At 43.5% G+C, this 15788-nt stretch overlaps 1 protein-coding gene across 1 annotated transcript; it reads left to right on the top strand.

The window, feature by feature from the left end:
- The first annotated feature begins 293 nt into the window (after window positions 1–293).
- ENC1 (ectodermal-neural cortex 1) lies at window positions 294–15435 on the top strand. Its single transcript, XM_083151908.1, has 3 exons — window positions 294–550; window positions 7151–8950; window positions 13226–15435. The coding sequence occupies exon 2, from the start codon at window positions 7162–7164 to the stop codon at window positions 8929–8931; it is 1770 nt and encodes a 589-aa protein (XP_083008034.1). The 5' UTR covers window positions 294–550; window positions 7151–7161; the 3' UTR covers window positions 8932–8950; window positions 13226–15435.
- The last annotated feature ends 353 nt before the right edge of the window (window positions 15436–15788 follow it).

Genomic DNA, 15788 nt, shown 5'->3' with positions numbered 1-15788 from the left:
AGTAAACTATATAGATGCTGCAGCCAACATTTTTTAAAGTAATGCTCCTAGGCTGCTGTCCAGTGTGCACCGTGCACTCACTGACACTCACTCACTCACTCACTCACTCACTCACTCACTCACTCACTCAGACACTCACTCACTCACTCACTCACTCACTCACTCACTCAGCCTCTCTCTTTGCAATCATTCAGTAACACTGTATTTGCATACTCCCATCCCCTCCTGCAGGAGTAGCTGTGCTCTGTGCTGTGGGTGTACCCAGCCTGCCTCCTCTCTCTGCTCCTCCTTGTGCCTCTAACACCTCAGTGTGAATGAAACCAGTCTGCAGTGAGCTATCAGCGCTCATAGACAGAACAGGACTGATACTACCTCCCCCTCCTATCACAGCCCATGTGTGCCCCAGGAAGTTCAGTGTGCCCATCTGATCACAGGGCAGCTGCCCCCTCTAGTCTGGGATAAACTGGAACAAAGATACAGTTGTTGCTGTATACTCCTACACCAAACCCGGCATTACCCCCTCACTGACATGATACCCAGTGAGCTGAAGGTAAGTGCATGCTTCCATATCTACCTAGTAACTGTATATGGGAGAAGTATACACAAGCTGAGCCCCCTGTCTTATATGCTGCAGTGCTGTGCTGGTACTACTAACCCCCTGGGGATGATGTCTCCATTGTACACACGTGTAAGCTCATAACAGGAACGTCCAATGAAAACAATAAGTTCTGCTATATTGTACATATGGTTGTTATGTAGTCACGGTGGTATGATTGCACTTCTAGATGGCGAATAAGTGATTGTTATGGTAACAGCGGTGCACTTTGGGCTGTGGGCTTCCACAACAGGGAGGAGTAATATTTGAATGAGAACCGATGATGTGCGTTCAGCCTATGCATATTGTGTTCCCAGCAGCACTGTGTCTGCTCCTAGACAGCATGGTCTGTGTGTATTATGCTCTGCACCCAGACAGCATGGTCTGTGTATTATGCTCTGCACCCAAGCAGCATGGTCGGTGTATTATGCTCTGCACCCAGACAGCATGGTCTGTGTATTATGCTCTGCACCCAGGCAGCATGGTCGGTGTATTATGCTCTGCACCCAGACAGCATGGTCTGTGTATTATGCTCTGCACCCAGGCAGCATGGTCGGTGTATTATGTTCTGCACCCAGGCAGCATGGTCTGTGTGTTATGCTCTGCACCCAGGCAGCAGGGTCTGTGCGTTATGCTCTGCACCCAGGCAGCAGGGTCTGTGCGTTATGCTCTGCACCCAGGCAGCATGGGTCTGTGCGTTATGCTCTGCACCCAGGCAGCATGGTGTGTCTTATGCTCTGCACTCAGGCTGTATGGTCTGTGCATTATGCTCTGCACCCAGGCAGCATGGTCTGTGCATTATCCTATAGAGTGTAAGCTTGCAGCAGGGACCGCCAACCTCTATGTCTGTTTTACCTAGTTTGTTCTTTCAGTGTTGTCAACATTTGTAATGCGCCACAAAATCTGCTGCGCTATATAAGAAAAAATTATGTTCTGCACCCAGGCAGCATGGTCTGTGCATTATGCTCTGCACCGAGGGAGCATGGGTCTGTGCATTATGCTCTGCACCCAGAAAGCATGGGTCTGTGCATTATGCTCTGCACCCAGGCAGCATGGGTCTGTGCATTGTGCTCTGCACCCAGGCAGCATGGGTCTGTGCATTGTGCTCTGCACCCAGGCAGCATGGGTCTGTGCATTGTGCTCTGCACCCAGGCAGCATGGGTCTGTGCATTGTGCTCTGCACCCAGGCAGCATGGGTCTGTGCATTGTGCTCTGCACCCAGGCAGCATGGGTCTGTGCATTGTGCTCTGCACCCAGGCAGCATGGGTCTGTGCATTGTGCTCTGCACCCAGGCAGCATGGGTCTGTGCATTGTGCTCTGCACCCAGGCAGCATGGGTCTGTGCATTGTGCTCTACTCATGCAACAGTTCCCAGGTACTACTGTACTAGCACCGGGGGTACTGACTCGCTGTGATGGACCAGGGTAATCAGAAACATAGATAATTAGACATTTAGGGAAAGCCCCTTTAGATCATTCTATGCACAGCATTGGAACCAGAATAACAAAATGACTATTCAGTCACTGTGCTCCTGTACAACAAAGCTGACGTACAGTAGACTTCCGTTGTCAATGTAACATTTACCATTGTAATACGCGAGATAGATAGATATATAATACATTCCGATGTACTTTTATATACCTGCTCTTAGCAATTTGCGATCATGTTGATCTATGGTCACACATAGAATTTGGGAATGGTGCAAGCTTATAATCTCCGAATGCCCTCTGAGAACAAGTGATTACAGATTCGCTCTGACTACAGACATGGGCACTGTTAGGGTTGCTAGCTATTGGAAGTGCCATGCAGATATGATTGTACAGGTGATGATTGGCAGTCTGAGAACCTGTGTGCTAGAGATCGGTGTTAAACAGCTTCATTGACAGGGGCTGGATACACCTAATACTCCCTACACGTGCTGCACATTCAGCTGTCATGTTGCGTTAGTTTAAAAGCGTGTTACCACCATGAGCTTAGGCTCACGTCCTTACCAATGCTATGCTGCGTATCGCACAAATCCATTATGTACTCTTGGGTGATGACTTTCTAAAAGTAATGTTACTCTGATAATATAGAAGTCTCTAACAAGTGGAGTGTTTGTACATATTGTTTTACTATAAATATAAAGCTAGACTGGACAAAGTTTTAAGAACCAGTAGCCAATACAGAAAACATAATAAAATACTTGGGGAGAAGTTTCAATGGGTGCCAGTAGATGAATGTCTCATTTGGGTCCTGCTGCCACCTAGATTTGGCTGGCTACATCGTATCACGCACCCCTGGTATAAATACTCCCAGGCACGTTGACACATGGAAGTGTTCGAACATATGCTTCATATTGTGCTAATTTGTACATCATGTTCTCTTATCCTCTAAGAAACTCTCAGTGAGAGGTCATATACCACAAACAGTTACATTGCGCTGTCGTTTATTTGGTTCCTATTGTTTTCCTAGGTCACACTCTCTCTGGGACAATGGATTACTGTGATACATTAAATATGTTCCCTTTATATGCTCAATCACACCATGATTTAAAAACACATTAAACACTGTACAGAACATGTGAAAATGATTGGAGTATGTGTATCAATTCTCTCTTAAAGCCCCCTTTAACCCAAGAGGGGCTGCTGATTTTTATCCCCCCCCCCTGTACTAGTTTGATTTGTTGTTTGAAGGTCGCTGACAACCTTTCACAAGAAGCCTTGAAGTCAGATACATATGAAAATTCCTTCCCCAGTGCAAGGGTTATAAATTCTGTCTGTCAGATGAATTCCTCCTTGTTACTGTAGAAGTAATGAGATCACCTTTATAGGCAGACACCTGCAGTCTTCTGATGGCTCTCATGCCTACTGAAGGACAGTGCAGCTGCATGACGACCATCCTAATGGGTGTTTGGTACAGTAGATGAGATTCTCTATCGGAGCAATAGAAATCTCATAAATGAATAAAATGTTGCTGGTCAGCTACACAGTACTGGGTGATATTGGCCCGGCAATGGTAAGCATAGGCGTAACTATTATACCGGCTGTTTGTGGTCCATGTTTGACCCGGACACCTTGTGCACTGTGCTGGGAGCCAGGTATCAAGGTGCTCATACACTGTACAATTATTGTATGCAATTTGGACTAGATCACATTGCATTGCATACTTTTTGCAATGCGATGCAATCTAGTCCAAAGGCGTTGAGTGCTGATGCGCGCTTCTGCATTATTGCCAGCCGCCGTGGTTCGTTGGCCTGTTTTACCGGCAGAGTGAACCACTTTCCACAGTCTCCTACTGTGCAAAGTGGTTCATCCCCCTCCCTGAAAATCTCTCAGTGTGTATGCACATGATCTCTCAGCATAGAACCAGTGTGGCTGCATCCTAAGGCAACAGAGATAAAATACTGACTGACACATTCCTTGTGTTCTTCCTAAAGATCTGTACAGTATATATCTAGCTTGGCTCAGGCAGTGAAGGCTGGTGTCAGTACTCTGTATGGGCAGGAACCCATTAGATTAAACACATGTAATTAGAAGAATCCTCATTGTTTACCATTTGGACATCTAACCTTTTTAGTCCTTTGAACCTCTAATCCCATTGTATTTACACCGTGCCTCTATAGATGTTGCGGAACTGGCAGGGCATGTTGGAACTTCTAGTTCTACAACAATATGAGATCTACAGGCAGTCCGGGGTTACAGAGATGTGCCTATTTCCTGCACCTTTCCATAAGGATAGGACTCTGCTGAGTGGGAATGATCAACCAATGATCTGCATGTGCTATTAGAATTCGGTATTTGTCACAACATTTACCTAAAGGCTTTCCTCAGCATGTTTTACATCAGAACTAACCAGTCATTCTGTAAAACTTTCCTTGTTATACTATCAAGGATCTTTAACATTTTTCCTTAATGGCAGCTTAAAAAATAGGTTTTTCAACCACTGTGCCATAGCACACTATTGTGCCTTGAGCTGTTCTCAAGTGTGCCCCCAGATCTAGAGATGCCCAAACCAGTTTACAGCTACCACCTGTTATTTATTGGTCTCTAGTTTTCATGTAAAGAGCCAATGTGTTTTATTTTTGATACCTGTGGGGACCAGTGGGATTGTTTTTTATATGGGGCCAATTGGTTGTTTTTTTCCCTGTGGGGGCCAATGTGTTTTGCCCTGTGGGGATGTCATGGTGTGCCTTGGCAATTTTTAAAATCTTATTTAGTGTGCCGCGAGGTAAAAAGGTTGAAAATCACAGCTCTAGAGCATGGGTCCTAAAACGGCGGCCCTCCAGATGTTGTGAAACTACAAATCCCAGCATGCCTTGCCACAGTTTTGCTATAAGGGAGTGGTAAAACTGTGGCAAGGCATGCTGGGATTTGTAGTTTCACAACATCTGGAGGGCCGCAGTTTGACAACCCATGCTCTAGAGTCCCTACTGAGAAAATGACAGTGATATTTTTGTTTAGTTGTTTTGGACAGTATTTATCAAAGTTTGGAGAGATAGAAAGTACCAACCAATCAGCCCCAAACAGTCATTTTTTCAAATACAGCCTAGTGTTCATTCTAGCACCCGCCATCTTTGAAAACCCATGCAGCTCCTCTTCCCTGCCTGGGGTGTCGCTGTCTGCTGTAGTGTTTCTAGCACAGGTCTGGTCTGCATATCAGAGCTGATATACAGACCACTCTGTGCTAGAAGAAGAGGGAACTTCATGGGTTTTCAAAGATGGCGGGTGCTAGAATGAACACTACACTCAAATGACATGATATTACAATAATGAAGTTCCTAAATGATATGATGGAAACCTCTTAACCGAGTAGTGTTTACATTCTTATATTATCCTGATTTTAGTGTACAGAAACAGGAAGTCCAGTTATCACTGAGGATGTTCTAACTTAGGTGCACTTTAGTGACGGTAAACTAATAAGAGCACAAGGCTGTTTCCTGCCAGACCCCTAACCTTCTGTGCAGCTGTTGACCTGTCAGTCCTGAGCTTGAACTTTCACAAAAATCTGCTCTGCATCGTGTCCTGGACACCTTAGACCTTCTGTTTACTGGCTTACATGGAACAGGTCTGAGATCAGTTCAACACCTATAGCTGATTGGCTGAATATCCCTCTTATCACATGTATCACAGCTAGCAGATACGTTTTCCAGTTACGATGGTGCTATTTGCATACTAACATGTAAAGTGGTTGGGATAAATGTCAGAGATGAGAAGTGAGGGGAAACCAGGTTGTGCTTTCTGGTGAGTCTGCAGGATATCACAAAGAAGCTGGGAAACTGGTTCTACAAGGCTGCCGGTGTGGTGGAAGATGATTTGTTTAAAAAAAAAAAAAAAGTGACACTTCTATCGCACAAGGGAAAGTACAAAGCATGACAGCTAATCCAAAAAAATGCTAGAATTGTAAAATATGCTGTTATTGGTTTCAGAGTTAATTTAAGGGAATCCAACCAGTTTAGTTCATTGTTCACACTGTGCTTAAAGTTATGCCTTATTCCAGACCGCAGTCTATTCAGATAGGAATTAACCCATTAATACTTACCCTGGGCTAAAAATGGAGAAAAATAAAATACCTATCAGCTCCTACAAGATATATTTGAAACATTGGGGCTGATGTTTTAAGCCTGGAGAAGTGATAAAGTGGAATATAACGCAGCAGCCAATCAGCTCCTGACATTTTTCAAACCCAGCCTGTAACTTAGCAGTCAGGATCTGATTGGCTGGTGCCTTTATCGCCTTCCACTTTATCACTTCTCCAGCCTTCATACATCTGTTAGTACTTTATTTCTCTACACTTTGGACCTTATTCAGGTCCCTTTGCTCCCCCCTGCATTCATATAGGGGAGCAGTGTTTGGCGTTTGCACATGTACAGACGCCAGGTGCGACTGGCCCATTTGCACCCATTATTGCGGGCAGGGGGCGTGTGGCGGCGGTGGATGGACCTGCACATGGGAACGTCCAGTGTTTCATGGGTGCCGGGGAGCGGGCAGTGACGCGGCTGCCGCGGGAGGGCAGTTGACATAACCGGATGTCAGCTGCCCGCCCTGTCCTCGCACTGGGCGCACGCAAAGCTAAGACACCGGAGAGTGTCTTCATTTTGCGTGCTTGTTCTACATAATTCGATGGTCGGCAACCATCACCTGATGTGGTCCTCGCCCCTAGGCTGTGTATTAATGTTTATGCAAAACATCCATTCGCAGCCGTGCGGGCAAATTTGGCGTGCAACCGGCGTTATTCCACATGCAACGCTGTGAACTTTGCAGCATTGCCTGTGTATCAGAATAACCTCCTTTGTCTCTCCAAGGCTTGATAAATCACCAGACAGTAACTATTGACATCTTTCATTGGATTAGCAATGTTACTAGCTGATCGTAAATTATAGGTTGCATTATCATTGGTTTAGCAGATGAAATAGCGGACGTCATTGTGTGCATGCATTGTGCACGCTTGCCTTCTGTGGATCCTAAATGAAATGAATGAAAATCTGAATTACTGAGAGAGGTTGGATAATGTGTTGTTTCATTATAGTATCTGTCTGGGTGACTAATTATACATCTGTTGTTTTATCTCCCTACAGGAGTGAAGAAAATGTCAGTCAGCATACATGAGAACCGTAAATCCAGAGCGAGCACTGGCTCTATGAATATCTACTTGTTCCACAAATCTTCATATGCTGACAATGTTCTCACCCACCTCAACCTTTTGCGACAGCAATGCCTTTTCACAGATGTCCTATTGCTGGCGGGAAACAGATCTTTCCCTTGCCATCGTGCCGTTCTTGCTGCTTGCAGTCGCTACTTCGAAGCCATGTTCAGTGGCGGCCTTAAAGAAAGCCAGGCCAATGAGGTCAACTTCCACAGTGCTATCCACCCGGAGGTTCTAGAACTTCTCTTAGATTATGCCTATTCGTCCAGAGTCATCATCAATGAAGAAAATGCTGAGTCCCTTTTGGAAGCCGGGGATATGTTAGAGTTTGAGGACATCAGAGATGCCTGTGCTGACTTCTTGGAGAAGAACCTTTATCCGACCAACTGTTTGGGCATGCTCCTGCTCTCCGATGCCCACCAGTGCACTAAGCTCTATGAACTGTCTTGGCGAATGTGTCTTACCAACTTCCAAACCATCTGCAAAACTGAGGACTTTCTCCAACTGCCCAAAGAAATGGTAATACAGCTCTTATCCAATGAAGAACTGGAAACTGAAGATGAGAGGATGGTGTATGAGTCCGCCATGAACTGGATCAACTACGATCTAAATAAGCGACACTGTTACCTATCTGAGCTGCTCCAAACCGTAAGATTGGCCCTGCTGCCGGCAATATACCTCATGGAGAATGTGGCCATGGAGGAGCTGATCATTAAACAGAAAAAAAGCAAAGAACTGGTAGAAGAAGCTATTAGGTGCAAATTAAAAATATTACAAAATGATGGAGTGGTGACGAGTATGTGTGCTAAACCACGTAAAACAGGTCATGCCCTGTTTCTCCTGGGAGGACAGACTTTCATGTGCGATAAGTTATACCTTGTCGACCAGAAAGCGAAGGAAATCATACCCAAGGCCGACATCCCTAGTCCCCGTAAAGAATTCAGCGCATGCGCAATTGGCTGCAAAGTGTATATAACTGGTGGTAGGGGCTCTGAAAACGGTGTGTCCAAGGATGTGTGGGTCTATGACACACTTCATGAAGAGTGGTCAAAGGCTGCCCCGATGCTTGTTGCACGGTTTGGCCATGGGTCTGCTGAACTGAAACACTGTTTGTATGTAGTAGGGGGGCACACCGCAGCAACTGGATGTCTTCCCGCCTCGCCATCGGTGTCCTTAAAACAAGTGGAACAGTATGACCCAGCGTCCAACAAGTGGACCATGGTAGCTCCCCTCCGGGAAGGCGTCAGCAATGCAGCCGTGGTCAGTGCAAAGCTTAAATTATTTGCATTTGGGGGGACTAGTGTCAGCCATGATAAGTTGCCCAAGGTTCAGTGCTACGATCCTTCTGAAAATAGATGGAGTGTACCAGCCACTTGCCCACAGCCATGGCGCTACACAGCGGCAGCTGTCCTTGGAACCCAGATCTTCATCATGGGAGGAGATACAGAATTTTCAGCCTGCTCTGCCTATAAGTTCAACAGTGAGACCTATCAATGGACTAAAGCTGGGGATGTGACTGCCAAGAGAATGAGCTGTCACGCGGTCGCCTCTGGCAACAAACTGTTTGTAGTTGGAGGTTACTTTGGAATTCAGAGGTGCAAAACATTGGACTGTTATGACCCAACACTTGATGTTTGGAACAGCATAACTACAGTACCTTATTCCCTTATCCCCACGGCATTTGTCAGCACGTGGAAACATCTGCCGTCTTAAAGCCCTGCACACGGGCATGGTAAGTTCGATAGCAGCAACTGAAACTTATACCATCAAATACACATCTATATTTCACTTCTACCCCTTTCACACCGCCACCCGGCAATTACCCGCCATTTTTGAATGCTGGGTCATTTTGCTGGGTGCAGCCTGACCCCAATTCACACCACCCACAAATTACTGAGTTAAAGCTTTTCAACCCGGGAATTTGCTGGAATCCCCGGGTTTTTCTGTGGTGAGAAAGGGTCAACTCGAGTTTTAAATGCCGGCTCACTGACCCTGGTGAAAAGCTTTAACCCAGTAATTTGCTTCTGGTGTGAAAGGGGTATTAGGATCAGTATTATTATTATTATTATTATTATTATAATTTTATTTATAAGGCGCCACAAGTGTTTCGCAGCGCCGTACAAAGGAACAATACAGGGAGACAAAACTTGGCATAACATTGAATAAATAACAAAAATACAGTACAAATAAAGAGCACCACAGTTCAATACACATTACAGCTTAAATATAAGTAGTGAGGACTCAATCAACATACAATTAGAGGCTTGAGGCCAATGATGGAGATGAGTATGAAGATGGTCACTGAGTGTTGGAGTATAGGAGAGCTGTGAGTGAAATGTGAAGAGAAGAGGGCTTTGACAACAGGAGGGAAGAGGGCCCTACTCGGAGGAGCTTACAATCTAGTAGGAAGGGGACATGTAATTATTTTACTTTTTGTTACCAAATAAGATTTTTAACAGATTTGTACAGTGGATTAACTTCTTTGGTGCTATGAGAGCTGGGCAGATCATGGTTGTGATTAAGTTTTGACACTTGATGAGCCTAATGACCGTGATATATCCATGTATAATAATATACACTGAATTATACTAGCCAACTCTCCTGGGAAGTCTGCTTTCCTGAGATATCTGGATAGTAGGCAAAGCTCCCTCATACCATCGGGTCTGGGTCATTGGCTTGACCCAATTTGGGTGGACCAATGAAGGTCAACAGGGCTTAGGTTGACCCCTGAAATAGTTCAATATGGCGAAGGTCGACAGGTATGGAATGTCGACTCAAACAGTAGGCCGACATGGTTTTTGTCCTGGGTGTCTACATAGTTGACATGGACAATGTCAAAGTGTACCACGTCCCCTCGCATGGCTCGCTGTGCTCGGCACAATATTTTATTCTCCAACCACGCCGTAGTGGATGGTAGGGCATTAAATACTGCCTGTGGGCACATGCCAGCTAAGGGAAAAAAACGTGAAAAACTCATATCGACCTTGCCATTGTCAACCTTCCAACCCTGTAGACCTTAGCCATGTCGTATTTCAGGTGTCGACCTTCAGTGGTTGACCCAATGCATGTCCACCTAAATAGGGTTGAGCTATTGACCTTATCTTATTGCATCCTCTCCACAAATCACTGCATTTTAGGGCAAGGCCATGGTGATGTAAATCATGGTGTGACATCCCTGTCCGTTGCACAGAGTATGGCATTGATCCCAGCATTCAACATAATTATTGCATGTGTAGATCATTCTGTGGACAGACAATAGATTTTTTTTTTTTATAAACTTTATTGCAGACTTAACATTGAGTGATATTCTTGTTATCATTTGTTACGAATTGTAAATGGCGCTCCAGCGAATCAGCTCGCAAGTGTCATTTTTTTTAAAACACATGACCGGAGCTGATTGGCTGAATCACCATTTAATGTTCAAATGAAAACAAAAATGTCACTCATTTACTACTTTTTTTTGAATACGAGCTAATTACTGCCTTATATTTGCATCGTAACCACTGATACTGTCTTTACACGGTTGCGGCACACCCCTCTGAAATCGTAATCTCTCCGCACATTATACATTTGTCCCACCTGCAGTTCAACATGGTTTTGCCCATGGGGAACGTTACTCTAATTTATTTGCTTTACTCCCATCTCTTCAGCCTCAGAATGACATGTTCAAGGTCACACAGAGACCAAACTGCCTTAGAAGCGGGTTAGCCCTCCTCACTCATCGCACACTAGGGTATATTGTACATAACTGCTGAGAAGTAACACCGAGACAAACTCATCTTTCCATGCTTTGTTGTGTGAGCAAACAACCGTTATCACAAGTATGCTAAGCATTTCATCCGGCCGCACACATTTCCGATTCCTTGTAGATAGTGTAAATAAAACAGGAGACGTCTCATTCTCTTGGTATCAGTAGCGGTTAACTGGTACACTCTCTCTTCTAGATGACTCTCCTTTATGTTACTTAGTGCTCAGAAGTCAGGAGCATGACTAAACCTTCAGCTGAAGTTGTTACGCAAAACCCTTATCTCTTCCTCTTGTTTGACCTCAAGGAACAGGTGTGTCCAGACAGTAGGAGATCCAGCTAACCAGTAATCCCAGTTCTGTTAGTTCTGTATAACTGAAGAAATCAGGGTGGTGGCAGAGACCTCAATGGGATCCGGCTCAGTTACTAGACTTATGCCTGTGTCATGCATAATAGAACTTTGGGATGAACTTCCAGCAGAATAGGTTCAAAAAGTTGGTCAATTTTTTAGCTTTAAGGGCTGCAATATAGTGAAATGCAATGTTTTATGGATAAAGGCCTGATTCAGAGATGAAGGCAAATGCCGTGTCAGGTGCGACTGTGTACCCCAGATGCAGATAGACCCCTCCCCCCCCCCCAAAAAAAATGGGCCTTTGTTTTTGCCGCTACTCCCCGTAACCTCACCCAATCACTTTGTGAACAAATCCTGTCTGCAACCATCATTACTAGAACTTCTTAGCATGTGCGCAGTGCAACTGATACCCCTTTTAGACAGACTCCAAAATCCCAGGTTTTTGCACATGAACAATTTTGGTATGTCTGAAAGGGTCAACCCGGGTGTTAAAACCTGGTTTTCCGACCCCTCTTTTTACCTGGGTTGAGGAACCGGATTTACGACCCGGGTTGACCCTTTCAGGTTTTTCAGCAAATTACCAGGTAGAACTGCTTCACCCGGGAATTTGCTGCTGTAAGTGTGAAAGGGCACAGGTTGCACCCAGGAAAATGCCAGGTAATTGCTGGGTAGTATGTCTAAAAGGGGTATTAGAGATATATGCAGTTGGACGATAATCGCTGAACATCGGGTTTGCATCCGAATGAGTGGATCCTCTGAATCTAGACAACCCTCCATCAAATGCATAATATGGCAGGGAGGTGTTTGAGGATCTATAAATGACCCTGCAACAAAGACTGAATCAATTAATTACTTATACAGACATGTATGGCTAATGTTGACATTATTCAAGAGCTTTTATGACACCCAGGCAGTATGTTATTGTCATTTTAACAGATAAGTTTTAAACACTTGGAAACACATTGTTTTATAATGCAGTTTTAAAGGGTGTATACATAGCTATGTAGCATGCATTGGAATTTATACGACCGGACAGATGACAGGGAGCCGACAGAATACTTCATCAAAACGCTCTGTAGCCTGACACTTCCTGTTCTGCAGACCTGAGATTTGCATTGGTTGCGCTGCTGATAGTATGTACTAATATCCTGCTTAGAAAAGGAGAGAGTGCAATAGAACAAGGAGCGAAGGTCAGATAATCCCACATTTCTATCCGGCAGTACAAATTTGGATTAAAAAAAAATGTGTAAAAGTCCTCTAATTACACTATTACAGTTACCACGGAATGTTTTTGTGCGGCTTTTATACCTGACCGTGCGTTCTAAATGTGGTTAGATTCTTATGAGTATTTATTTTTCAAATATCTTCCTATATATATTGTTACGATCCCTGATAAGATTATATAGGAGCCAGAAAGCTTTGTGGAACATATCCACCTGATCACAAAGTTTATGGCCACAAGTTGTATTGCTGGCATGTGGTGTAGCATTGTGAATTGCCCCCTTTGCCCTATTTCATCAGGAGAAGGGATCTGAACGGTGGGATTCCGATAAATTCATGTACGGCGATCATCCTACTTTACAGGAACATGTTAGAAAGTGGAACAATATCACATATCTGCTCTGAGACGAACAAAGCTAATCTGAAATACACTCTCCTAATTCCCATAATCTTCTCCCATGTGGAAATGATACATTCAGACCTTTAATATGTATTCAGTTGGGAAAGTCTAACTTCTGTCACCTTGTATTTTCAGTAGATCGTTCCAAGGACCACAAGGGGGAGGGTTATCTAGTACAACTATGCTGTCATTTTGTGGCTATGATGTGACACATGTATCATTGTGTTTGTTGCACATCTGTGTTCAGTGACTTACAATTGTGCTGTTTTCTCTTTTGTTTGCCACACAGGAGCCCTTCGCTGTGAAGATTCTAGGCCAGTTCATTGATGAAGATGACAAAAGTACTTTTGATCTGCTCTGAAGAAATTCTTAACTCGCACCTTCTGTACCAAGGGGGAATCTGGCTACAAGAGTTTTGGTCTTTCTGGATCTAAGAGGGTATCAATGGATTTTTTGTGCTTCACATATCAGTATTAATTCCCTTATGATCAGTATCCAAAGCATCAAAAGGAGCCTTTTTTCCGGTTCTTGTTTTGGAAACTGGACTACTTTAATATGGACAGCGTTGCTTGAATCCATCTGGGCAGCGTTCTCCGCGCAAGAGTTTTCAAGGGAGTCAGAAATGTCTGCACCAGCTGTGGGGGAAGCCTGAGGGACTCCCATATATATATATTAAGTCTCATCCAGATCTATCGGCACAACGCTTGTCATAAGACTACGCAAATGGGCAGCGCCTCTGGCATTTTCTAAACTCTCTGTTTAATCCATTTTCAACATTAACATTGCAAAAAAGCAAAACTGTAACTTAGCCAGAAGGAGAAAACAACAAACTGTGAACAAATATTGGATGTATTATTACCCAGAATCCCTTGCCATTTCATTTGCCTATTTATATATGACTTTCTTATTACATTCCCAAGTGTCTGTTTGTTGTCCTGTGCTGTCTGCATGCTGATACAATGCCTGTAGTTGTATTGACATGTGAATGGCCTGATTTGAATAATTGTGCGTTTAAAGCTTGCAACGATATTCAAGACAACGTGTTCAGCTACCCGTTTGCAGCATTGCAAACTGAGTGTCTTTGTGCGTAACCTGTTCTCTGTACCGTAAATCTTTTTGTCAGCACAACTAAGTGGGCGAAACCTAATACTCGCCATGAGAAAATATATATTTTTACTTCTGAGTGTCTCTTGTGTCAGCAAATGCAGTTGGCACGTTAACTGCCATCTGATGGGATCTTATGTGCATTATTTATTTGTCCAATTTTTCTGATTGGAACAGAAATCTTTGTCAATTTTTTGAAAATCTGATGTCTGGGAGCAAAATAACAACTGACCATTTGCTCCCAAACACAGTAATAGAAAATAGAAATCTTTTTGATTTAACCAATTTATCCAAACAACCATTTTTGCCTATTTTCCTGCATTTGGGAGCAAATGGTTGATTGTCCCATACATTTATTGTATTTTTGTTCGAACCACAAAGATTGGACAGATAATCTAATAGAGTGTATACAGAGATAGAGGGGAGAAGTATCAAACTGCATACTTGTGCGGCGTATGTGTGCGACCAATCCGAAAATATCGATCTGTCATATGCCGAATCGTCCAGCATGCCGTCCCATGCAATGTCATCATATTGGCAGCAGTGTATGCATTGTTGCGGCTGTGTAACTCTTCCCCATCAGCCTGGTAGACTCCTCGCAGCTGCAGCCTCTAAGTCACTCTTATGGCAAACGCGTTATGTGGCAAGTGATTGGCTTTCAAACCATTTCACAATATATATAAGACTTAATTTATCACTATAGGCCAGGTACCCACTATTCACTGTATAAAAGGATCAGTGAGGGCTAATGTATCTGTATAGTTCCTTGTGTCGCTCTCGTCCACTCTCCCATATCCTGCCCTTATCACTGAACTGGCTGAGTGCGGAGAAATACTACTTGTGTCTCATAAACTCATTTTGCGATGCTGCAAAGGTAAAAATACAACTGTAAGGAAATCGGTGCAAAGGTCAGAGATGAGCAGGAAGGGACGGCAGGGACGGAGGACTCTAATTACACACAGGGGTAAAATAAGAAGCCACAGAGGTCACTTTCACAGGCTACCTGCTCTTCATCTTCAGGTCATACATTACTATCCCCCCCCCCCTGTCCTCCCCGTTCAAACTTGTTTGAATTTAGTGTTCATGTCCAGTGTTAATCTGCTCCATCCTGGAGGTTAAAAAAAAAAACCTTAATTTTTGCAGTTTGTTTCATACTTGGTATTGTCCTTTTGTAACACTATGTACTTTGTCTGCCTGTCGGCTTGGTATTGGCATTATCCAAAGTTTATTTATTTATTTATTTATGGTAATCATTCGGTTTTGCCAAAGCCACTCGTTTTTGTACGTGAATGACAGATGTTTTCTTGTTTTTTTTTTTTTTCTTTTTGTTGCAATTTCCTCTTCTCAAGTGAATTTGTGGTAAGAAAATAATAAAATTGCACTGTTTGAATTTTCGCTATGTTTCATTAAGTCTGTGTTTTCTTAGTTCACTTGATACAGCTTTTTATGCCTTGGTCTATAGTATACTTTTGGATAGAATCACAAGTGTTGGGGATTTTAACTGAAATTGATCCAATTCAACTTCAAAGCCTTCTCTTTATTGTTCTAACCCTAAACTTGTACATCAGTAACTAAAAGACTATGGGAAAAGATTCATATCTAAATCAATATAAATCATTTTTCTTTAGATTTTAGACCGCCCTAATATTCATTAGATATTAGATGGTTTGTTCTGAAACATTCCTCTTGCAGTTAATTAACTGCAGCGTTATATTACAGCATATTTGTCCTCAAATAAAATAGAAATG

This window comes from Crinia signifera, chromosome 1, assembly GCF_055691185.1.
Source record: "Crinia signifera chromosome 1, ASM5569118v1, whole genome shotgun sequence".
Taxonomy (NCBI): Eukaryota; Metazoa; Chordata; class Amphibia; order Anura; family Myobatrachidae; genus Crinia; species Crinia signifera.
Note: the sequence above shows the minus strand (reverse complement) of the source record. Positions and strands in the feature narration are given on the sequence as shown.